This window comes from Aquarana catesbeiana, linkage group LG05, assembly GCF_042186555.1.
Source record: "Aquarana catesbeiana isolate 2022-GZ linkage group LG05, ASM4218655v1, whole genome shotgun sequence".
NCBI lineage: Eukaryota > Metazoa > Chordata > Amphibia > Anura > Ranidae > Aquarana > Aquarana catesbeiana.
This window is the reverse complement of record NC_133328.1, coordinates 365254555-365281136: the sequence shown is the minus strand read 5'-3', so window position 1 is coordinate 365281136 and position 26582 is coordinate 365254555. Positions and strand designations below refer to the sequence as shown.

Here is a 26582-nt window from a genome sequence, read left to right as displayed (position 1 = left end):
ACCCAGATTGTGATTAAATAGGAATGTGAATACTAAATAGTTCAATATCCTGTTTACATGCCTTTACCATTATAGTGCCTGGATTGGAATACAATATGATTGTGACTATAAAGTGGATTAAAAACTAATTTATATGCATATGATAATATTCTAGGTCCACCTTGAGAGGGAAAAAATCTGTATATGTTGCATATGTTCTAAAAGTCTTTTGAACTGTAAAAAAACTGAACATTTTGCCTGGGTATTATATATTGGGTGCAGGGCCCAAATAATTGGGTTTTAATCATTTTTAATAATTGTGCTTTATTGTAAATAAGTGTATCTGTGTATATTTATATATATAAGATATATATAATATATATCTGTGTATACGTATATACTGTATATAGTTTCTGATACTAATTATACTAATTGAAAGCTTATATAAGAGGCACAGATATTAGAGGCAAACTGTGTTAGAACTTTCAGCTATTGGATCCACCCCACATTAGCAGTTTATGTACGCTGATGAGAAAAGTCTGTTTTTAGCTGTAGGCAAAAGTTTTGCTTAATTAATTCTAAAGTCAAGATTTCAGATGACTATATCACTGGATCTACTGATCACTTTGACATGTTATTTTCTCTGCCATAACCGCTGCCTATGCATTTTAGAATATGCTCATTTTTAATTGCCCACTTTCAAACGTTTATTTTAAAGTATGGAGAAGATATTTTAGATGTACTGATAAATGTTTAGCCTGTGATTGACACAGTTGATTGTCCCATTACTATGGCTTCCAAGTGGTGTGGATTTCAGAGGTTATGAAGGGGAATTCAGTGGGGCCTTTTTGGAATCTATCAAAGGGGAAACAAACTGACATTTGTATTTAGTAGGGCTGCAGAAATTAACCATTAATTCCTTGATTAATCGTTAATTTTTTTGATCGATCAAGATTTTTTTGATCGGTAGGCTGCCTGCCCTGGGGACGCTTTGTGCCAAGCTGTGGCTGCAGCGCAGCACTCCGTTCCCTCCTCCTCCTCCACTATATATCATACACAGTCTGCGGGCATCTCCCACTGTGTGTCTCCGAGCTGAGTGTGAGAACTTTGACCGCACTGTGAGAAAAGTCCCGCCCTCCTCCTAGATCAGCTCGTGTGATAGACGCAGTATTATGTCTATCATACGAGCTGATCTAGGAGGAGGGCGGGACTTTTCTCACAGTGCTGCCAAAGTTTTCACATTCAGCTCTGAGACACACAGCGGGAGATGCCCGCAGACTGTGTAATCTAGGCACAGGCACGGACTACACTGAGGCTGCAATTTTGGGCATGGTGAGACTGCATTATGGGCACAGAGAGGCTGCCATTATAGGCACGGTGAGGCTGCCATTATAGGCACGGCGAGGCTGCGATTATGGGCATGGTGAGACAGCATTATGGGCACGGTGAGGGTGTGATTATGGGCACGGTGAGACTGCATTATGGGAACGGTGAGGTTGCGATTATGGGCACGGTAAGTCTGCATTATGGGCACGGTAAGGCTGCAATTATGGGCATGGTGAGGCTGTGATTATGGGCACAGTAATGCTGAGATTATGGGCACAGTAAGGCTGAGATTAGGGGCACGGTGAGGCTGAGTTTATGACGTGTGACGTCCTAGCCATGCCCCACTATGTCTGGCTTTGGCCGTTGCCATAACAACGGTGCTAAATCAGCTAAAAGTAGTTGGATCTGTATGTGCGTTATAATTAATCGAAATTAGTCGATTAATCGATTTAAAAAAAACGATTAATCGAACACGAAAATTTTAAGCCCTCATGCACACAGGCTGTTAAAAAAACGTTATGAAAACGCCAGTATCTTTGCAGTGATTTTTTTTAACTTTTTTCAGCGTTTTTCAGCGTTTTTGCAATAGCGTTTTTTAGCGGTTTTTAGCGTTTTTGAGCGTTTTTGAGCGTTTTTCCGCGTTAGCGTTTTTGAGCGGTTTTTTTTTTTTCAAATTTTTTTTTTTTTTTTCAATGGATCAAAAATGCTAAAAAACGTTGGTGAATGAAGTTTTTGAGCGTTAGAGCGTTTTTACAGCTGGAAAAACGTCTCTCAGAACCCATTGGTCCTGGGTTTTTTTTACAGCTTAAAAACGCCTATGCCACTTGCAGCTCAAAAACGCCTAGGTGGGCATGAAGCCATAGACTAACATAGACAGGCCTTTTTAGGCTGCAAAAAAAGCTCAAAAAAGCAGCTGTAAAAACGTCCGTGTGCATGAGGACTAATCAGTAACAGCCCTAGTATTTAGACATATGGGACATACTTATTTGAACACTGCAAACCCAGGAATTTCTGGCCATACCCAACGCTCACCCTTGTCATATGCATAAGAAAAGAAACATTTTCTGATCTGACTGGGACACAGGAAAGCAGGTGGGTATGACCTTCCACCATGTATGTGTGCAGTTTATTAAAGAGCCCCCATTAAAAGTCTATTTGAATTCTCATTTTGATGTTTGTCCTGATTGCAACATCCATAAGTTTTAGACTGGACCTATAGTCCAAAAAAATCTAAGGTTTGGTAATAAATAAATGCTACAATACAAAAATGACTGGCATGCACAATCTATGCTGAAAAATTGAGTTATTGTACTGTATGAGCAGAATCTTTATATGGCATTTAGATAAAAAACAATTGACATAGGTTGCCACTTCAATGGCAATTGTGATCACATTTAAAGCCTCTGCTATTAATACAGTGCATGCATATATGACTAAAGCTTCAAGCTTGGTGAGAAAGGCTTATTTTTGGACTCAATTATGCACTTTCATTACTGGCCACTGCGGTACCTGGTCATATTATGCTTAATTGTTTAAGTAAGCCCATATCTTGAACTGTGAAGCTTCAATGTAATGTAAAAATAAATAATAAAGGCAAAGATAATTTGGACAAAATTATACAAATATAATCCTGCATTTTTCTTGGTGAGCTTTTACTGATATGGAAAAATATTGGCTTTAGTTCTTATTTTCATTTTACTTAAGTCTTTGAAGATTGACGTTCCCTTTAAATTCATTTTTTTTTTTTCATATACAGTTGCTATATCATTTTTTAAAGATGCCAAATGATTTCCTGTTATAAATCATTCTCTGTTGTTCTCCAGGATATAGATGCTCTTTAGTCTAAACATTTCCGCTCGCAAAATATATTGATGATCCCAAGTGGATGGAAACGCAAACCATTAAAAGCATTAAACATTATTGTGGTCTGTAAGTGCTCTGACAGGAGGGAATCTTTTGGCTGGGCAATTTGTTGAAAGCAAATTCTGCTTGGTTTATACTTCAATGTCATAGTCTAGCTTGCATACATCCATAGTTTGCATCTGTCACCAGGCCTCAACCTGAATTAGACTCTTAAGTGGTAAAGGGGAATTTGTTGTACTTCCTTCCGAGGGCTGCCACTGGTATTGCCATTAGGTGGTTAATAATAAGAGCATCTATGTTTATCAGGCTGCACCTTGGTAAAGGAAAGGTTGCAACATGTTAACTGAGCGATTATGGTATAAAGGAATTTTGACACTTTCCCGATACCTATTTGCTATATGATTGTTTGAGTCTGTGATTCAAATATATCGAAGCCAGATGCAGCCATCCAACCAGAAGTAGATGGCCAACAACGGCAGCTCATATATTATTCACACAACGTGTCTAACTTTTAGGGACTGTATTTTTTAGAAATAATTGCAAATCTATTCCTCCTCCAAAACTGAAAGTAGGTGCATAATTGAATGTTATTAGACAGTTTTCTCTCCAATTCAGGTATTATTCATTCATAAAAAAGAGTGTTTTTCAAAACAGCGCATTATGGCCACTAGATGGAGCTGGTGATCATAAGAAATAGATACTTATTTCATATGAAATAAATAACTTTAAACACTGAAAACTGGGGGAATGGTACATTTCTACTTCTGTCCATGTTTTCTTGATTGGATCAACTTTTGTAGTAAATCATTATGACACGAGATGTCTTTTCTAGATTTAAATTTCATGTTTATTTAGTTTTAGTTTTTTGCAATATTCTGCAGAAATACAATTTTACGAACCATGATTGATATATATATACAGTATAACTATGTTATATACAATATAATTCAGTATTTTACTGAAATACAATAATAATTCACCCTGCTGTTGGGTGTTAGGGTGAACCAATCCAAATCCCATGCATTGAATTTCTCCCTTGATGCCCAGACCCTTCGTAATGTTCAGAACAGCTTTACCTATAAATAGACAACCGGAGCCCTTTCTTAATTAGGCATACACTGGATGCCTTCACTACAAACTCTATATCAAAAGAATTACCCTCCTTTATGTAAAACATTGTCAGAGGACCTGGATAGATGGTGGTTACATCCTCCTTCGTGGTTTGGTAGAATTTGCTCTGTGAAAATGAATGTTTTGCCTAGACTTTTATATCTGCTTAGAACTTTACTGATACGGATTTCCAGTCATGTTCTCAAAACTTTTCAAAACAAGATACTTGAATTAATATGGGGGGGGGGGGGAATCAAAGATCCAGGGTGAAGAGAAGAGTGTACCGGATCTGTTCCAATATTTTTGGGACCGACTGAGCAGGGTGCGTAATTTCATATCTCTCCATGGCCCCCTGGCCCCTTTGCTAAACAACCCTGCTTTCACCCAAGGTCTTACTCCCACTAATTTTCAATGGCGGACCAATAAGTGTTTTCTTAGAATAGCAGATCTTTGTGATAGGTGTATCCTGACAAAACAATTTTTGCAAAATAACCATCAACAACTTGCTATTGAACATTCTTGTTATACACAGATACAATGCGTTTTCCAGACGTTATTACATTATTCTGATGTGACTACTATGTCTGCAATGGAATACTTATGTAAGAAGATCATCAAGATCCCAGGCCATATCTCTGCAATATAATCTACTTTGACTTCAAAACTGGACAAATTACCTTATATGGTGAAGTGGGAAGGGGATTTGGACACGGACCGACATCTTGCAGAATGGCTTAACCTGGCTCAAAAGGCCTCCAAGTCTTTTATAAATACTTCCATGATTGAAGCAAATTGTAAAGCACTGTTACGTTGGTACATGGTACCTACAAAATTTGCATCATATGTCCCCGGTGCCTCCCCTAAGTGCTTTAGGGGATACGGACAGGATGGCACAGACTACCATATTTGATAGTCATGCCCATGGGTCAGGAGATTTTGGATTCGAGTTTGTGATTTTATATATTCTCTAATCCCAGATTAAGCTTAAGTCCCATGGCAAGCCCTACTGGACTGACCATTAGAAGAGGTCCCAAAATACACCAACAAACTGATCTCTTTAATATTTTAGGCTGCCAGGATAGCAGTTGCTAGGTCATGTAGGTCTCTGCCTATCCCGTTCCCACTGATAAAATCGAAGTTATCATGGATAATGTTAAATGGGAAAATGTCGGCTACTTTACAAGGTAAGATTCACCTATTAGAAAACGCATGGGAACCTTGGATACGTTACCTTTCCGGAGAACATTGAGTAGCATAACTGACTGAACTCTCAGTACAGAGAGAAAGATGGGCGACATCTCCTCTTATATTTTCCCTTGTCCTTTCTTTTTTTTTCCTTTTCTCTTCTAGTCTTATACCTAGTTTCTCCCTCCCAATGTTTATGGTATTTGCCCATGTGGGCTACATTTTTCACCTTCTAAAAGTCATCACAAGCCTTTCTGATACAGGGGTTCCCTTTATTGTTACCCTTTTACCCCACTTTTCCATTCCACCTTATCAAGGGTACATGAGCAAAGGTTTGTTAATAGGGTGATGGCCCTGAGAATGCATTAAGATAAAAAACCTTCTGCCTTTACAACTCCTTTAACACATCTACATGGCAATTTATACATAGACCCCTAAGTGTGTTTTTCAATATATACAGTATATTGCTTGAATTACCGTACATAAAATACATTTAATGTAAAGGAAATCTGTCACGAATAAAAAGCTAGAAAGACAATTTAGTTAACCATACAGATTCTCACACCTGTGTATATCCTATTGGCCAAAGTGATTTTTGCATTTTAGGTTATTTTCTATAGCTCTAAAAGACAAAGATAACAGAGGAAATAAAAAAATTTTGACCTGTGGTAGTTTTAAAACAACTATAGTTTTCTGTTTCATAACAACTCTAAAATTATATTTCTAGGACAAAGCATAGCAATTTATTTTTACTGTTAAAATTAGACTTTTTATGTGACGCTACATCAGCCCACTTTAAAAAAAAAAAAAGAAAAAGTTTAAAAATGGTAATAAAAATAAAATAAATAACAAGCCTTTGATTTTCACATAAGCACTACAAAATGTATTTAAATACTACGGTTTGCATGGTTTACAGGCTTCATTAACACAGTAGCCACTATTCTGTTGGAACACAGTTGGGCTGGCTGTCAAACTGAGCGCTGAGTTTCTGCTTGTTCTACTGGGAAGCCCTGGAAACAACCATTTTTTGGTATTGGCTTTAATAGTCAGGGTGACTGAACTCGTTAACATTGTAAAATAAAAAAGTTACAGACTCCAGTAGCAGTTTCTTAGATACACTATACTCATCATTTTAGGACATGCATTGAGCTGTTATTACTTCTCTCAAGTAACATACACTTTCTTCAGATAGGTCATTTATTTCTTTATATTGCAATGACTGGCAATTTTACAATTCTGACATTGTAAACGCCATGATACGTTTACAAATCTGCTGAGCTACACGATGACAAATTTCATGAAACCCAGTTCCAAGTCTTGTGTTGTGCTTCAGTGGCCTGACACATGGACAGGGTAACAGCAGCAACACTTAATTTGTCAAGAGTCAAAGAGATCCTAATTTCCCTTGTACTAGCTCTCCCAGACTTAAAGAGGAACAAAACCCTCCTATCCTTTACAGCAATGGAAGCTGCCATCTTAGCCTCTGCTTGACCTGCAGTTGCCATGGTGCTGCACTTGTGATCAATTAGGACATTAGCCACTTGATGGCTTGACAGCTTGGGTGAGAGCACATGCAACTGTGACAGCTAATAAGTATAACATACCTTGAATGCAACTGTTTTGGGAAACTATTAAATCAATAGGTTTAATTTTGCTTTAAGGAACCCCCAAAAAATATAGTATTATTTATAAACTATAAATTGTTTATCATGAAGACTTGGTTTTCTCTTAAAAGGCAGATTACAGTGCCTTGAAAAAGTATTCATCCCCCTTGAAATTTTCCACATTTTGTCATGTTACAACCAAAAAGTATATGTGAATGCTGTGATAAAGAGTGCTCCCAATACAATCATTAAAAATGCAAAAAGTGATTTATACAAATAGTATGTATACATTCAAAACCGTGTATAAATGTGTATTAGTGAATGGCTTCACTTTATACATGTGCACAAATATTTCAAAAAATATATTTTAATATATTTATGATTGCTCAAACAAATATATCATGAAAAGTTCAAAACAGTGCCAACATTCTTTCTAGATGATTCCACTCCAACACCATGTGAGAAATAAAATCTGTGTTCCAAATAATATTCGTGACTTTTCACCCAAAGTGACAACAAATTGTGCTCACCAGATGGCCCTGGCCAGCAAGTGACCATAAGATATGAAGTACCTCCTCGAATCCTGGAAACCATTTAACGATCTTTTTCCAATCAATCGTTCACATGTATGGTGAACTTGGTCGAATGAGCCCGGGAACAGCCAGATCAAATCTTTATTATCTATCCTCCGCTCCAATCTCCCATGTCTGAAAATCAAGCTCCGCCAAAAAGAGCCAGGGAAGACAGATATAGTGTAGTATCATTTGTTTTTTATTAAAAAATGTCACTTGCAATTATTCCAGCACTGGAGTGCATCAGTATATCGGAAACACCTAGTGCGGTGGAAGTTCATTCAGAAAACGTAAATGTATTTTATTGGGATTTTATGTGATAGACCAACAGAAAGTGGCACATAATTGTGAAGTGGAAGGAAAATGATAAATGGTTTTAAAAAATGTTTACAAATAAATATGTGAAAAGTGTGGCGTGCATTTTCAGCCCCCTTTACTATGATACCCCTAACTAAAATCTAGTGACACCAATTGCCTTCAGAAATCACCTAATTAGTAAATAGAGTCCACCTAGGGTGTAATTTAATCTCAGTATAAATACAGCTGTTCTGTGAAACCCTCAGAGGTTTGTTAGAGAATCTCAATGAACGAACAGCATCATGAACACACCAGGCAGGTCATGGATAACGTTGTGGAGACGTTTAACCACTTAAGGACCGAGCCTCTTTTTGAGATTTGGTGTTTACAAGTTAATAACAGTTTTTCTTGCTAGAAAATTACTTAGAACCCCCAAACATTATATATATTTTTTTCTAACACCCTAGAGAATAACATGGCGGCCGTTGCAATACTTTCTGTCACACCGTATTTGCGCAGCGGTCCTACATACACTTTTTTGAATAAAAAAATAAGACAACAGTAAAGTTAGCCCATTTTTTTTATATTGTGAAATATAATGTTACGCCGCGTAAATTGATACCCAACATGTCATGCTTCAAAATTGCGCCCCCTTTGTGGAATGGCGACAAACTTTTACCCTTAAAAATCTCCATAGGCAACGTTTAAAAAATTCAAAAATTCTACAGGTTGCATGTTTCAAGTTATCGAGGAGGTCTAGTGCTAGAATTATTGCTCTCACTCTAACAATCGTGGCGATACCTTACATGTGGTTTGAACACCGTTTTCATATGCGGGCGCTACTAACGTATGAGTTCACTTCTGCACGCGAGGTCGTGGGATGGGGCGCGTTTTACATTTTTTTTAGTTTTTTCTTATTTATGGTTTTTTTTTTCTTTTACACTGCTCTTTTAAAAAAAAAGTTTCACTTTTATTCCTATTACAAAGAATGTAAATATCGCTTGTAATAGAAAAAAAGCATGACAGGACCTCTTAAATATGAGATCTGGGGTCAAAAAGACCTCAGATCTCATATTTACACTAAAATGCAATAAAAAAAAAATTAAATGTAATAAAAAAAAAAAAAATGTCCCTTTAAGAGCTATGGGCGGAAGTGAAGCTTCAACGTCGCTTCCGCCCTGCAATGATATGGAGATATGGGTCATCTTCCCCTCAGTCGTCTCCATGCCTAACAGGAGAGCAGACCCGATCGCCTCCGCCACTGCTGGCGGCTCCAGAGCGCTGCCGGTTGGGGGCTCCGATACCGCCGCCAATGAAAGTGACCTTGTGGCGAATCTGCCACAGAGACCACTTTTATCTGAAAGCGGACCACCCGCTGAAGAAGAGGATACCGGGGTTATGACAGCTAGCTGCTGCCATAACAACAATACACCACCTCAAAGTAGCAACGTATAACGGCGGGCGGTCCGTAAGTGGTTAAATCAGGGTTAGGTTATAAAAAAAATATCCCAAGCTCATCTTAAGGAGCACTGTTCAATCCATCATCCGAAAATGGAAAGAGTATGGCACAACTGCAAACCTACCAAGGCAAGGCCATCCACCTAAACTGACAGGCCGGGCAAGGAGAGCATTAATCAGAGAAGCAGCCAAGAGGCCCATGGTAACTCTGGAGGAGCTGCAGAGATCCACAGCTCAGGTGGGACAATCTGTCCACAGGACAATTATTAGTTGTGCACTACACATATCTGGCCTTTATGGAAGAGTGGCAAGAAGAAAGCCATTGTTGAAAAAAAGCCATAAGAAGTCCCGTTTGCAGTTTGCGAGAAGCCATGTGGGGGACACAGCAAACATATGGAAGGAGGTGCTCTGGTCAGTTGTGTGGCAGAAAAGTAACACTGCACATCACACTGAACACACCATCCCCACCGTAAAACATGTTGGTGGCAGCATCATGTTGTGGAGATGCTTTTCTTCAGCAAGGACAGGAAAGCTGGTCAGAGTTGATGGGAAGATGGATGGAGCTAAATACAGGGCAATCTGCAAAAGAGCTACAATGGAATGGTTTAGATCAAAGCATATTCATGTGTTAATATGGCCTAGCCAAAGTTCAGACCTAAATCCAATTGAGAATCTGTGGCAAGACTTGAAAATTGCTGTTCAGATGCTCTCTATCCAATCTGACAGAGCTTGAGCTATTTTGCAAAGAAGAATGTGCAAAAATTTCACTCTCTAAATGTGCAAAGCTGGTAGAGACATCCCCAAAAAGACTTGCTTTTGTAATTGCAGCGAAAGGTGGATCTACAAAGTATTGACTCGGGGACGGAATGCAAATGCACGCCACACATTTAACTTATTTATTTGTAATAAAAATTTGTAAACCATTAAACATTTTCCTTCCACTTCACAATTATGTGCCACTTTGTGTTGGTCTATCACATAAAATTCCAATAAAATGCAATTACGATTTTGGTTGTGACATGACAAAATGTGGAAAATGTCATGGGGTATGAATACTTTTTCAAGGCACTGTATCTAATGATATAATTGGTATGTACACGAATGCAGAGAATTGCACATGAGAGCAGAAGATAAACTTAACATTTTTTACTAAACGTCATACCATCATCTACACACCTTTCTAGATGAGTGAAGATGAGTCACTTATTCATTTTCACATTTGCTTTATAATGTCAATCCTGACAGACTGTTATTCACGCAATATTCTACATTGTGATTAATTAACATAAATTGCAGCCTGTCGAAAAGAGCAGTTAGCAACATTTGCATACCATATACAGTGTGTCTCTGTGTCATTTACTAAACTTTATCAGAAATGAAAGTGTTTATGCAGTGCAAAGCAACAGGTTCACTTTAATAGTGGCCCACCAGCAGCTTACTCTTACCTTCCCTTAGCTCTCTCCAGGTGCCAGAAAAGAAGAAAATTTGTTTTGTTGCAACTGTCTTGTGACAGAAAGGGAAAAAAAAGTCACTCCCCTTCTGTCACCAAGAAGAGGAACATAGAATTTTCTTCCCATATTAGACACAAAGAATTTTGTTTCACCTTTTGGGACAGGTCTTTACAAACCGCCTTGCATTTAGGCTGCATGGTATTGAAGACCGTGGATTTTCTTTATTTCAAATTCAGAATTCAGGTGGACACATAAGTGACTTTTAACAAAAAGCTGTCGGGATAGGAGGTTACATAAATAACTCTTCAAATGTATTTATATTTTTTAATTTGCAGAAAAATATTTATTATCCAAATACGAACGCATCAGGAACAGCTGTACTAGACGAGAGCTTTCTGAAAAAAAAAACAATGGTAAGTATATGAAGCATCATGATGCAAAATTTCAGTAGTTTGTTCCCATGCGTTACCTGATTTTGGATGCTGCTATTATCTCTGTTTTAGGACCAATGCTTATTAATCCACAGTGTGGAATAGTACCAGGAGACCGCTAGGTTCAAGGACATTGCAAAATGCCAAATTCAAAGGAAAATAAAATCCTGATGCTAATTCACTAAGCAGTTTTAATGTGGAACTTGTACTGGCCCTACAAGGAGGAAAATGTCAACTTCCAAAACAGCTGAAAGGTGCAAGGGAAGTGTGTAACCTACCTACTCAGCCATTTATAACCAAATATTATTTTTGCAGGACTGTAATAACTTTGATGAGGAAGAGTCAACCAGGTTAAAGGGAAGCCAAGATTTGTTGGAGAACTGTCTACTTTTGGTCAGGTATGAGACACCGACTCCAGTAGTGGAAGATAAGAGCTCTCTAAATGTCAAGTAGCCATCACCTGCCAATGAAGAAAGTTGTAAAGTGGATAGAGCAACCTACGCTGACACACATTTGGATTTTTTAATAAGTACAGTATTTTTCCCTAGGCGGGCTTCAAACAGACAACCATGTCTTCATCGCTGCTACCACTCCACAACTACAGCTACATATACATTTTAAAGAAAAGCTTCAACCAAAGCCAGAAGACTTAATTTACAAGCATTGAAGTACAAGTATTCAGAAAGGACTCTTTCCTTCTTCAAATTGAACTTCCCATTGAGAATCGATCTACCTATCTATCTGCTCTTTATGTGTGAGGTAAATGCCCATTTCGATGGAGCTCAGTCCATCTTTCTCAAGCACAGTCTGGGCTGCGTTGAAACATTGACAATAAAATGCTGTTGCTTTGATTTATCTTTAATGTAAGACCCCAGAGTGTCTTTATACATATTTTATTGGTTTTATATGTATCTCTTTGTGGATGAGCACCTGGGCATTTAATTTATTTATTTATTTATTTCAGGTACTTATATAGCGCTGTCAATTTTATGCAGCGCTTTACATATACATTGTACATTCACATCGGTCCCTACCCTCAAGGAGCTTACAATCTAAGGTCGCTAACTCACATTCATACATACTAGGGACAATTTAGACAGGAGCCAATTAACCTACCAGCATGTCTTTGGAGTGTGGGAGGAAACCGGAGTACCCGGAGGAAACCCACGCAGGCACAGGGAGAACATGGGATTCGATCCAGCGACCCTTCTTACTGCAAGGCGAAAGTGCTACCCACTACACCACTGTGCTCTGTATATTCTCTTGGGTCACACATTTGCTTTGAGAAAAAAAAAAGACATAAATGTACAGTGTGCATTTTCAGTAAGTAAATATGTCATATATTTTACGATTTGAGATTTTAAAGCATAGCTAAGTGGCAAAACTTTTTTTTAGTTTTGAATATAGTGGAAAGGGATTAGTACACCTGCCAGCTTTTTATTGCTGTGTCCCACAATAGGGAGATTCAACCTCTTTATTTTTTCCATTTAGGGTTATTACAAAGAGTGAAAGTGAAGGAAAATCCCAATTTTTGGGTCATCACCAGAAAAGGAATAGTGGGATTTATTTCCCAAATGGACGCTTGTTTTGGCAACCCTGGTGATAACAAGGGATTCCATTGATTTGGGAATTTTCCTCTCCCTTGGCTATTGGACATGAAGTAAAGGGAAATTTCCCCAATGGGACACAGATGGCAAAAAAACAAAAAAAAAAAACTGATGGGGTCAAAACACTTCTTTACTCTATCCAAAATGAAAAAAAAAACTTCTAAGTTGAGCCTAATGCCATAAAAGTGTTTTATATGGAGAAAACGTTGTCAGTCTTTTACATTTATGTTTTGTGTTTTTAAGTAAATTTTCTGCAAAAGAAATGTGTCTCTGAGTTTTTATTTTAAGATCTTAAACAAACTCTACAAACTCTACTCAATAAAATCCAAAAAACATCCTACTCACAGCTTCACAGAAGACTGCCTCAGTAATGTTTCTTGCCACAGACATCAACAAAGTATTATGCACTTTTTGGACAGGTTCATGTCAGAGAATCTTACGAAGATGTGTACCCCCAGAGGTTCCATGGATGACACATCCCTCTTATGGGAATTTCCAAATTTAGCCTCAGGATCTCCAGCAACTCTTGTTTACTGCTTATAGGAGAAACCTTTTTCTGGGAACTCCTGGTCTCGCATCAGCCGTAACTTTGCTGAACTACTTGGACATTCCTGTCCACATTGTCGGTGCACCTCTAAAATCCATCCTTGAGCTCACTTTTTATACACAACCCTAAAAGTGACCGTACTTTGTCTATCCTTCTCCCTGCTTCTTATATTTACTTTTTCTTTGCTCCCTAGCAGCTCTGTTCACCAGTTGAAGCAAAGTGACCTCCCTAGTACTTCCAGGTATGAAGGGGCCAATGACCCAGTTCCTTTTTCCCATGTGATAGCACTGTTTGGTGATTGTCCATTGACACACCCAGTGCAGGTATATAGGGACCTGGAGTCCCCAGCCTGGTTTAAGGGGTGATTTAAGCAAAAGCAGCTGCAATTGAAGTCAACCTAGGTTCATTTTAAACTTTTTTGAAACCTCAAACCTTAGTCCCCATTTGTAGGTTAATTTAGTTGCTAGACTTTCTCTTTAATAAACAAACTGTTGGCTGACAACAAAATGTCTCTGGTGCACATCTGCATACATTGAAAGCAGTTCTTTACTTTTCAGGCAGTAATAATTGACAAGGGTAACCACTTCATAACATGCCTGTGTTCTGGCTTTCAGTAGGAATACATTCTGTAATAATTAACATTATTCTATTTAAGCACCTATCATTACATTTCCAAAAAAAAATGATGGTGGCATGGTGACAGCTGCTCATCTCAGCCACTCTGCTTCAACTGCCCATCTGTGATTGGATGAGTACAATACCCTATAGCCAGTTTCTGGGACAAGACTGGAATGGGCTGAATGAGTGAAATCAATAGATTCCCCTATCCATGCTAAACAACATAGATGGAGAAATCCCTCCTGCTGGATTTTGTATTCTGATAGCTGTTGTCAGGATGTCCAAACAGTGATTGCATCTGATTAGCTGCTGTCGCTGTTGAACTAAGAATTTTCTGCTTGGCTCCTTCGATATTCAGATAGAAGTTTGTTGAGCTACGTGTTGCCAACAGGCCAGCCCACAACTCGTTTCAGCTGGTTCAGAATGCAGATATTCAAGCCATGTACAACCAGTATTTTGGTCTACTGGTCAGTTTGAGTATAGCCTATTTTTGTTCGAAAATGATTGCGTCTGCCACAAAAACCTAGTTTATAAAAATAAAAGTTATGTAATTATACTGGATAGCCTATTATTTTACATACAGACTTAAAGTGGTTCTAAAGGCAGAAGGTTTTTCATCTTAATGCATTCTATGTATTAGGATAAAAAATCTTCAGTGTTCAGCAGCCCCCTCCCCCCTAATACTTACCTGAACCCCAGCTCGATCCAGCGATGTTGCACAAGAATCTCAGCTGCCCGGGACTCTCCCTCGTGATTGGCTGTGAGACAGCCAATGGCTCCCGCTGCTGTCAATCAATAAGCCAATGAGGAGAGAGAGGGGGCGGGGTTGAGATGCGGCTTCATGTTTGGGTGCCCCCATAGCAAGCTGCTTGCTGTGGGAGCACTCAGCAGGAAGGAGGGGTTAGGAGCGCCAGCGAAGGACCTGAGAAGAGGAGGATCTGGGCTGCTCTGTGCAAAACCACTGCAAAGAGCCGGTAAGTATAACATGTTTTGTTTTTTTTGTTTTTTGTTTAAAAGTAACAGACTTTAATACCACTTTAAACTGCTCCTTTTTGGCTGAACCCCTGTCTTAACCCCTTTCTGACATTTTGCGCCACTCAGTAATATTTACTTAATTTCTTCTTTCCTGTTTTTTCTGTTAGTCCTCTTTTTTCTTCTCATCCACACCCCCCATTCTCCCTTAACTGTGTCCTAATTTACCACCTCAATTAAAAAAATATACCCGAACTATGGAAATTTCACTGCTGTAAGTGGGTACATTTTATAACTGCCCAAACACGGTATTTATACCCTAGAATGAGGATTATAATGATAAATACAAGGTTATTATTCGGTGTGGTGCTATAACACACCTTCCCCCTAAAACAATGTGAAACAATTCCCCAGATAACTAACACAACTTCTTCATGTGAAATATTCCAAAAAAGAATTATTTCATATAAAGATCTTCCTTCCTAATGCAAATGCCACAATATTGATAAAACCCAAACATATAAATACATTTTCATAAATTGCAATAAAATCACAAAATATTAATTGTCTTGTTATATGAATACATTTCCATAAAGTGCAATAAATCCTTTAAGTAACAGTTGTGCTATTATTGTAAAATAATAATGTCCATGAAGTGCAATATAGAGTTTCTGTGCAAATATTGTGCCCAAAATGTGCTGGAATAAATTTTGTGTCTTTACTGAATCTTCTGTGATCACAAATGCCCCCCCTTTTGAACACCTCAATCACCAGAACTCATTGACTCCTCATCATAATAAGTGGGTCAGTGGCGCTTTAAGAAATTAATCTCCCCGGCCTTGCTTTCAGGACTTTCTCTCCAGGATTTGGATCTCCACCTCTCCAGGCTCTCATTAATTCTTATGTTTGATGCAAAAAGGGTTAAGTGGCCGATAGGGTGCATCAGTATATAAGTAGAGCAAGATGGCACCATTCTTGATGACGTCACTGAAGACGAAACACGTTGGACAGGGCTTCTTGTGTCACTAATGCTTTCGCATTTCCTGTTCCTGGAGTGCAGGAGCATTGCAGGAAGTTCTATGCGCTGTATTGCTTGCGATGACAAGCCATCTGAATTTGTAAGGGGATTTTAAATGTTTTTATACTAAAATAAACGTTTTACACTATAGGAGGCTACCTCGCAATTTCTTTCCCCCACATATCTGTTCCTTGATGAGAGCCTGGAGACGTGGAGATACAAATCCTGGAGAGCACATCCTGAAGGCACGGCCGGGGGAGACGTATGGGGGCACTGTAATATAGGAGGTGTGTTGCTGGCCAGATCACAAGGTGAAAACAGAGGGAAAATAGAAAACTAATGCAGCCACCACATCTAATGATTGGTAAGCTGCAATATATTACATTTTTGGTTTTGGGTTTAATGCCGCTTTAAGGACCAAAATTAAAATGCTCCACTGTGTATCATTGTCTTTTTTATCACTGCAATAAACCCAAATCAGATTGTGTATAATTCTAGCCAATAACATTTACAAAGGCAGAATAAAATGTATTTGTTAAACTCTGTGTTTAAGTATACAGTACATACTGAAGGTTCTGCTGATAACTGTTGTAATTATCCAATAAAACCAATCCAGGCTATAAGTGCTCTTGTTTATTCCGTTGCTTTTCAAGTTTAATTTAATTACGTACAGACTAACAGTTTATTTGATTGAAATCTTAGATAAGTACCATTTTTAGAAGGTGGAGTGACAAGGCAAATGCATCTACAATCACAACAATAAATATACAGCTAAGCAGAGAAGCATTGAAGCTGTAACAAGGCTTTTTTATATTCAGGATACGTTTGTCAGATGCCCAGGAAGTCCTTTCCCTCATCTAATTAGAATGCCCTATAATTATCATTATAGAGTCTGTCATTACAAGCAACACTTCATCTATGTTTTGCTGTTTCTTTAACATGATAAATCATAGTGTTAGACTCCTATGTCATTAATATATATATTTTTTTCAGCTTTTTCATGATCCTGATGCAGTTGCTTTAGATTAATGGACACAAATATACCTACATTTTTAAAGAATAACTTAAGACAAAATATTTTTTGTTTCATATAGAGTGGGGAAAGGTAGAAGCCTCTTCCTTCCTTTTTTTTTGCTGTCTGTGTCTTCATTGGAAAGGTTCTCCTTGCTTTCCGTCCTGGTGACAGCATTGTCACTGGAGCAAAGAGTGATCAGCGCTCTCTCTAACACAGCAATAAATATATGCCTTTTTTTTTTTTTAATACTGTAAAAAAAAAAAAAAAAAGGTTCAGCTTTTTTTTTTCTTTTTTTTTTTGTCTGTATGTCATGGTGACAATGTTGTTACTAAAACAGAAAATGATGAGAAGTATCCCCCAACTAGGGTGCAAGGAACAATATACACTAGACGGCGGTTTTAGGTGTTTTTGTGCGAAACAAAAAAAAAAAAGCAGGTAGATTGTGTTATGTGTATAAAATTTTACTTTAGCAATATTTTTTTCATTTGTTTTGGATAAAGTGGGGAAGAGTAAAAATTTCTGTAAAGCTTTTATTTTTGCCTAGGACCCCATTGGAAAGAATTTCCCTCACTTCCTGTAGCTGTGATGCTTTTAGAAGACGGTAGTCGTGGACAGCAATAGAAACATTGTCAGAATGTAACTTCTTACAAAACCTGTGTTTTTCTGTGTTCCTTTTGTAAAGAGTTTCCATTATTTTCCAAATCGCCATAAAAAGAGACTTCTTTGCTACTCTATACAAGACTAAGTAATTCATATTGGCTGGAGTTGAATTTAACCACTTGCGGACCGCATATACTGGCAAAACGACATACTGGTACAACGCGGTCTGTTTCCGGGCTTGGGCGCGCGCATGCGCAGCTCCTCGCCAACACCCACTAAGTACACAGTAGGAGTCTGTCAGTAGGTCCCAGCCAATGATTCATGCCCAGGACCTGCTGATCTGCTGTGCCAAATACAACGCAGAGCTCTGTGTTGACAACCAACACAGGTCTACGTACAGACGGAACGGTTTCTCTGTTTCCTATCCCTGCAAATCAGCACACATTACACATTGTTAGGTACACATTTAACCCCTTGATTATCAAAGATATTAACCCCTTCCCAGCCAGTGTCATTAGTGCAGTTACAGTGTATATTATTAGCATTGATCACTGTATTCGTGTCACTGGTGATGAAATTGGCAGTTAGTTCCCACTCAGTGTCAGTTAGTGTCAGATTTCCCACCACACTATCGCATTTCTCATTATAAGTCGCTGATCGCCGCCATTAGTAGTATAAACATTAAAAAAATTTCAGTATATATATACCATAGTTTGTAGACGCTATAACTTTCACACAAACCAATCAATATACACTTATTGGATTTACCAAAAGTGTAGCAGAATATATTTTGGCATAAATTTATGAAGAATTTTTTTTATTTTGTGTATATATATATATATATATATATATATATATATATATATCAGAAAGTAAAAATATTTTTTTTTCCATTTATATAATTAAAAAAAAAAAAAGTGAAGATCAAATACCACCAAAAGAAAGCTCTATTTGTGTGAAAACAATTATATAAATTTAATTTGGGTACAGTGTTGCATGACCACGCAATTTCCAGTTAAAGTAGCGCAGTGTTAAACATCAAAAAATTGCCTGGTCATGAAGGGGGTAAAACCTTCCGGAGCTGAGGTAGTTAAGGTGGTTGTAAACCCTTATATATACCCACTGAAGTGATTAGCCTTAGGTAATACACACAGAGATGAAACAAATCCTCCTACAAAAGTTGTATCTGTTTATCTGCAGCACTCTTCCACGGCTTCCCAAAGCAAACACTTTACACAGCATTTCTGAGCTCCAGAAGGCAGGGGGTGGGGGTATGATGTCACACACTGCACAGTGGAGCTGCACGATTCTGGATAAAATGAGAATCACAATTTTTTTGCTTAGAATAAAGATCACGATTCTCGACGTAACATCATCTTTCACATTATACAAAAAAATTGGGCTAACTTTACTGTTTCGTTTTTTTTAATTCATTGAAGTCTATTTTTTCCCAAAAAATTGCTTTTGAAAAGACTGCTGCGCAAATACAGTGTGACATAAAATATTGCAACAATCTCCATTTTATTCTCTAGGGTCTCTGCTAAAAAAATGTATATATAATGTTTGGGGGTTCTAAGTAATTTTCTAGCAAAAAATACTGAAGCAACAAGTGTCAAAAAAGGTCTAGTCTTTAACCACTTGCCGACCAGCCACCGTTGTTATACGGCGGCAGGTCGGCACCTTCCCGCAAATCGCCGTAGGTGTACATCTGCTCCTTTAAGGACCTGATGCGCGTGGCCGCGATGTCCGTCGGCCACCCGCGATCACGGGAATGAGAGCCAGAACAGGGATCTGTCAATGTAAAGGACAGATCCCCATTCTGACAGAGAGAGATCTTCTGTTCCTAGTGATTAGGAACATTGATCTCTCTCCTCCTCCAGTCAGCCCAGCCCCCATACAGTTAGGAACTCTCCCAGGAAACACATTTAACCCCTTGATCGCCCCCTAGTGCTTACCCCTTCCCTGCCAGTGACATTTATACAGTAATCAGTGGCTATTTTTAGCCGCTGATCGCTGTATAAATGTCAATGGTCCCAAAAAAGTGTCAAAAGTGTCCGATCTGTCCGCTGCAATGTCGCAGCCCTGCTAAAAATTGCAGATCACCACCATTACTAGTAAAAAAAAAAAAAAACTATAATAAAAATGCCATAATTATATCCCCTATTTTGTAGACGCTATAACTTTTGCGCAAACCAATCAATATACGCTTATTGCGATTTTTTTACTAAAAATATATAGAAGAATACATATTGGCCTAAACTGATGAAGAAATTTGTTTTTTGAAAAAAAAATTGGGGATATTTACTAGAGGTCGACCGATATATCGGCCGATATTTGGTGTTTTTTACTTAATCGGCATCGGCCGATTGTGCTGATAAAAAAGCCGATATAGCTTCAGCGAGACTTGTAAAAGACTTCTGTAATAGAAGTCAGTGCAAGTTGCCTGTGTGAAGTGACTTCTCCCTCCTCTGGGCAGCCTGCCAAATCTGATAAAAATAACCTGAAGCATACAATGTTTACACTTATGAATGAACTAAATTTGTGTGTAGAAGTTCTCAGTTTAACCATTTAAAGACTAAATCTTTTCTGACATTTGTTGCTTACAAGTAAAAATCATGTATTTTCTGCTAGAAAATCACTTAGAACCCCCAAACATTATATATATTTTTTTTAGCAGAGACCCTAGGGAATAAAATAGCGGTTGTTGCGATATTTTATGTCACACGGTATTTGCGCAGCGGTCTTTCAAATGCAATTTTAAAAAAAAAAAACACTAATAAATTTAAAAAAAAACTAAGCAGTAAAGTTAGCCCATTTTTTTTTATCCAGAAGTTTTGATTACCTGTTTTTGTGTATTTAATATTTAAGAGAGGTTTTTTTTATAATTTTTTTATCTAAATTCTACATACAAGTGAACTGATTGGAGGTTTGTTTTGTTTAATAAATGTTTAAATGTAAAAAAATTTCCGTATCACTGAAGGTTGCTTTCACACTGGAGCAGGCATGCGTTGACGGTAAAAGACTGCTAGTTTTAGCGGCTCTTTACCATCATTTTAGCAGTGCTATTCGGCTGCTAGCAGGTCGCTTATAACCCAGCTAGCGGCCGAGGAAGGGGTTAAATGCGCCCCTGAAGCGCCGCTGCCGAAACGCTTTGCAGGCGATTCGACAGCTGTGCGCATTCATTTCAATGGGCAGGAGTGGTGGTATACACCGCTCCAAAGATGCTGCTTGCAGGACTTTTTTTAATATCCTGCCAGCGCATCGCCTCAGTGTGAAAGCACTCGAGCTTTCACACTGAGACTGCAGGGGAGCCGTTTGACAGGCACTTTACAGGCGCTATTTTTAGCCCAAAAGAGCCTGAAAAACGCCCCATTGTGAAAGGGGTCTAACTGTTAGATTTTATGAGATGAAGGTAAAAAAAAAGAAAAAAAAAAAATCAGCCTAATATATCGGCCCAAAAAAATCGGCATCACATATCGGCCATCGGCCACCGCGATTTGTAAATATCGGCATCGGCCAGAGAAAAACCCATATCGGTCGACCTCTAATATTTACTATAGCACAAAGTAAAAAAATATTGTTTTTTTTTTTCAAAATTTACGCTCTTTTTTGTTTATAGCGCAAAAAAAGCGCAGAGATGCCACCAAAAGAAAGCTCTATTTGTGGGGAAAAAAAGGACGTCAATTTTGTTTGGGTAGAGCGTCGCACGATCGCGCAATTGTCAGTTAAAGCAACACAGTGCCGTATCACAAAAAATGGCCTGGTCATTAAGGGGGAAAACCTTCTGGTCTATAAGCGGTTAAGCGGTTAAACTGACCTCATTTACAGACTGAAGTTCATTCCTTTGATCGAAAAGAGCCGAGAGATATGTTGTTTCTCTTTATCACTGTTGATAAACATTTGCCAGCTGAGTTTTTTTTTTTTTACTTTTGACAGCTTTGAGCAGAAAAAGCCTCTGCACTTGTTTAACGTGAATCAGGGAAATGCTGGATTCAGATCGTGAGGGGGGTTGAATTGCGATTTTTTAACGATTAATCGTGCAGCTCTACTGCACAGCATAAAGCTGTGAATTGAGTGTAATCTGAGACCCGAGTGAATGTCAACCATCTGCTGTGTGCCGGAGGAGTGGAGCCATCTCCTGAGATTATCTGGTGTCCTCATAGGCTGCCAGAAGTGACTCCTACAGATAGCAGAGGAACAACAAACAGAAATCACACTTGGTGCTTTAAATCAAGGCAAGTACACTCTATAGAAGGATATGCTTTGTATATTCTTAATTTTAGAGGTTTACATGCCTTTAAAGGTACCTCTTTGGGATGATTAATAGCTGACAAAGGAACTACCAAATCGGCTACCTTTACCTAGCTTTAAGAAGTGTTGCCAGATCTTGGTGGAGCAAAGCTCTGTGGCATGACTTTAAATGACATGCCTACCACTTCCAATAGTTGGGCAATGGAAACATCAACTGTGATAACAGAGACACTGACAGGTTCCCTTGAACATCTAGTAATTGAAATATATAAACATTTCCTTGCAATGCAACCACATATTTAGTAGAAAATCTCTTTCTAGAAAGATGGGATTTAAAGCATGACCTACATGCCAGTTATGTTTTTTCTAACTGGTTATGTTCTGCTTGGGCTTTGAATACTATTAATCATAGAGGGACTTTGAAGACTGGTAAAGATTAAATTGAAATGAAGGATTATGATAATCTTTTTATTCATTAGGACTTTGGTTTGGTTTCTTTATCGGCTTTCAGTTTCCAGTAAGAATTTTTTTTTTTTTGTCTCCTTAGCATGCTGACACCATGGGCATTTCTCAGCAGGGAGGAACTTTTCAGCAATTACTGTCTGCTAAATAAAAACGAAAGGTGAAATGCAATTACACAAATGATCAGTTTGTAAAGCTAGGAGTTTATCATAAGTCATTTTGAATATTTAGGGTGACTTTATATTAGAAGAATGCACTGTCCTGAAAAAACGTGTCGTACACCACACGACCCATTTACACAGTAATTAGTGGCTTATATAGACTGTGGCCTATCTAGACTTTGGAAATCCATGTGCTGTGCTGCAGAAGGCTTCCAGTTATTTCTGATCATAGTGGACAGAGCACCAGAATCATTTATAGGTACACCAAAGGTAAGGCCAACGGCAGTGGCAATAGAAATCCTAGCTTGGGACCCAGTCCATTTTTGGTTATTGCTGTAAGCTAAGCAAACCTCATAGTTCTGTTGCCAGAAAGTGCATACAAGTAGAAGGGTTTGATAGTGGAAATAAACATAATAGAACCTTACAACATCGTGGAGCAATAGAGAAAGGATATATACACTTACATATGCAGACATTCTCTCTGTTTCTGTGTTCCGAGAGTGCCCCGTTTGTTTGCCTGTAAGGAATTATGAACATAAAACACAGACTTGGATACAAATTTGTACTTAGGTATTTAGACAAGTTAGAGGAACTCTCCCCAATAATCTAATAAAATAAATAGCCCATTAAATAAAATAATAAAAGAGATACCTTTAGTCCAGAGATTTTACCTATAGTGCTTTTTTCTGCCACTAATTGTCCTCATATGGTGACTAGCATCCATCAATCCACTTGCTCTAAAGCAAGGTCACTTTTGACCTTCTTCAGTCTGTGACTGGACATTGAAAGATGAAGTAGCTCAGTAATGATCCCAGCCCACTCTGCTTTTTCTTCCTATCAGCAATCTTCTGTCAGAACATGAATCGATTGGCTCTTTGTGTTGCTTACACTCCAGCCCTGTTGTACAGGCTTATACCAGATCAAAACAGTGACAGTCAGACCAAAGGCACTAAACCACTTTATGGGCTGATAATTGTATGAGAACTTAGGTATTTGCATTGCATTGCATTTAAAACATATTAGTTGATGTACATAAACAAAACAGTGTTGCGCTGCCTAAATAACAAAATAGCTGAAAAAAATCCCAACAAGAATAAATGATAAGCTTGCAAAATAGCAAGATACTAGGTGCACAATCAAATATTCATGTTCCCTGACTGGGAATAATACACACTAAAGGTTAACAAAGTGAAAGTGTCATAATAAATTGGAATATTTCGAACAAATGTGATATAAAGTCCAAAAATTGTCCTCAAAATATTCTGAACGAAAATGACTGTCAAACGAACCAACACCCGTAGTGCAAATAATAGAAAGTGCTAGTGCTCTCCTCCACCTCAATATTCTAGCCGCTGACCTCAAATTCTGACCCCTGTTTTACGAGCAGGTCAGAAAAAGCAGATTCCCTCTCAGGAACACAACCGTTCAGCTGAACATGAAGCTCCTATTCCATCTGTGCTGCCACAGGCTAATTATCTGGATATCAGCCAGTGAAAGTCCCTCAGTTGGGTCCAGTAAACAAAGGAATAAAAAAGGCAGATCTAGTGCTCTCTGTATATCAAAAGGGTTTATTCCATTGATAAAATATTAAAACGTTACTCACAAACTCAGCACTTAAGCAGTGCAAGCTCAGGATGCATAAGAACAACAAGATTCTCGCAGGATGATGTCACCACTGCAACTCCTCCCCCTATACGCGTTATGTCAAATGGGTGTGACTTCTTCAGTATGGGGCCCGTGGGGGCCATACAAACTATTGAGTACCATTTTGTGTTGCTGCAATGAAATTTCAGCAAAATGGACTAGCCTGCTGCATAATTTTTTCACTTTGATTTTCGGGGTGTCATTGAATATAGCCCTCTGTAGGTTGATAATTTTCATTTCCACCAAACAATGTGGCATCCTTTCGTTCCTAACACATTACTCAGTCCATATCAGTATAGATATCCAGCATGATATTTTTCCCCATTGAGATCTGATGTGTTTTCAAAGTGTTCCTTTAATTATTTTTTGAGCAGTGTATAATACTGTATATTAAATGCAAAGACATAAGATCAGAATTATGTGGTTTTAAAAATGTGCCCACATTATATTTAAATTTTGCTCATTGTAAAAAAAAACTCCAGTCAAAGGGAAAAAATGCAGGACAAATTTGTAAAACCGTTGTACTGGAAGCAGCGAAATGTAGGCTTGGCTGACCTACAGTGAAACTGTTATTTCAATTTTTGTTTTGGTGTGCAGAAAACATATTATTATCTGTATCTAACAATCGTCTGTTGATCCCAATGAAAAATGTGATTTGGCTCATTGTCGTAGGAGAAAACATTCAAGCATTTTATTAAGGAGAATTTTGACCTTTACATTTGCATGTGCCCGTTGTGTAAAGATGTCACTGAACTGTCTGCCTCTGAGATTATGAGATATTAAAAAGTGTTCAGGCTCCTAGCACATATTAGAGGCAGTCTTTAGCTAGCTATACTTCTAGAGCACGATTAAAGATGCAAGCCATATTCTGAATATTATTTTTTTATGGCATGCATAACTGGGAGGATGCCTTCTACCTACATGATATGTGCTGAAAGATGCAACCACCTTTAGACCACTAAAGAGTGCACAATTAACTTTTGGGGTTCATTCATACTTAAAGGGGCTCTGAAGGCAAAGGTTTGCTTTTGGGGGCACTCAGCAGGGGGCAGGAGCCAGGACCGCCATTGGGGGACCCAAAAAGAAGAGGATCGGGGTTGCTCTGTGCAAAACCATTGCATAGAGAAGGTAAATATAACATGTTTGTTATTTTTTAAAAAAAGAACTGCAAACCTTTAGAATCACTCTAAGGACTGGTTCACATTGATGCAATTTCCGATGTGACTTGGGTCGAACCGACTCGCTTAAAAAATGGAAATAACAATTGGAAGAATTGGCAAACCACATCCAGAATGCAACCAAAGTTGCATCAAAGTCACACTACATAATCACATTGCTGTAGTGTGAACCGAGCCTAAGCATTCAATTGTGGTATGTCAACACACAAGTGTTAACACTTGCATTAAGGTGCATTTCATTCAAGCAGCCCATTCATTATGCTGCCAATGCACCACAACAGATGAAAAAACATGCATGACCCTTTTTTGGCACCACAATGATTGGTGGTTTGCTGCAGAGTCGTGTTCTAAAGTACTATGCATTTGGGTGGCATTAACAATAAATGACACTGCAATGCATTGCATAAAGAGCAGGTGAGTGCGGAAATGCACATTAACGTGTGCAACTTAGTAAGCGTTGCTTCAAACACAAGCTTGAATTGGCACTTAAAAGTGACCTAAACCCTCCTAATGTTTTCAGCCAAGGAAGCTGCCATCTTGGCCTCTGTTTGATCATAAACTGCCATAATGCTTAATATGTGATCAGTTATGACACCAGCCATTTGAGGGTTTGACAGTTTAGTTGAAAGTGCAACCAATGTGACAGTTACATACATTCCCGACATATCCTGGCAATGTAGCTTTTTTGAACCTGTTAAATCAATGGGTTTACTTCCCTTTTAAGGTTGGCTAGGTTGAGTTTACAAGTTTATTTGAATGTAGGAGGGAAGGACAGAAGAGGGGATGCAGCTGGTGCCACCTTATCATGGGAGATAGCAGATGGCATAGTTATACTAAACAGTCCAAACGTTAGGTCCCTTAGTCACTGGCTGCCAGCATTTGCAGAGAATTCCTTATCCATGGTTATAAAGGCTCTATTTCCTCTAGAGCAGGGGTCCCCAACCACCGAGCCACAGCCTGGTGTCGATCCATGGCCTGTTGGAGGCCGGGCCGCGTGACAAGTGGCAGGCAGCATCAGAGCCAGCTAGAATAGCATGCACTGCCACCCTCCCACCACCAGAGGGTGCCCGTTTACCAGCACCATTACATCTTTCCCTCTTTGTGGTCACCTTACCTACGAAGTGGAATGGGGGGGGGGATCCGAGCCAGGGTCAAAGAGCACTGGTTTATAGCTTCCTCCCCCCTGGAGGTGACAGGTAGTAAACTTTTCCGTGTAACAGCGACCTGGATCAT

The 26582-nt window shown here is 38.6% G+C and overlaps 1 protein-coding gene across 2 annotated transcripts in view; it reads left to right on the top strand.

The window, feature by feature from the left end:
• The window catches only part of BCL2 (BCL2 apoptosis regulator), a 249175-nt gene that overhangs the window by 170908 nt on the left and 51685 nt on the right, over positions 1 to 26582 (top strand). The window contains exon 3 of one of the 2 annotated variants that reach the window (XM_073630929.1): positions 11181 to 12138. The exons of the other annotated variant lie outside the window; for it this stretch is intronic. Coding sequence (XP_073487030.1) covers positions 11181 to 11270 — 90 coding nt within the window. The 3' untranslated portion in view covers positions 11271 to 12138. Of the gene's footprint in view, positions 1 to 11180; positions 12139 to 26582 lie in introns of those variants that run through there. 2 annotated transcript variants of the gene reach the window in all.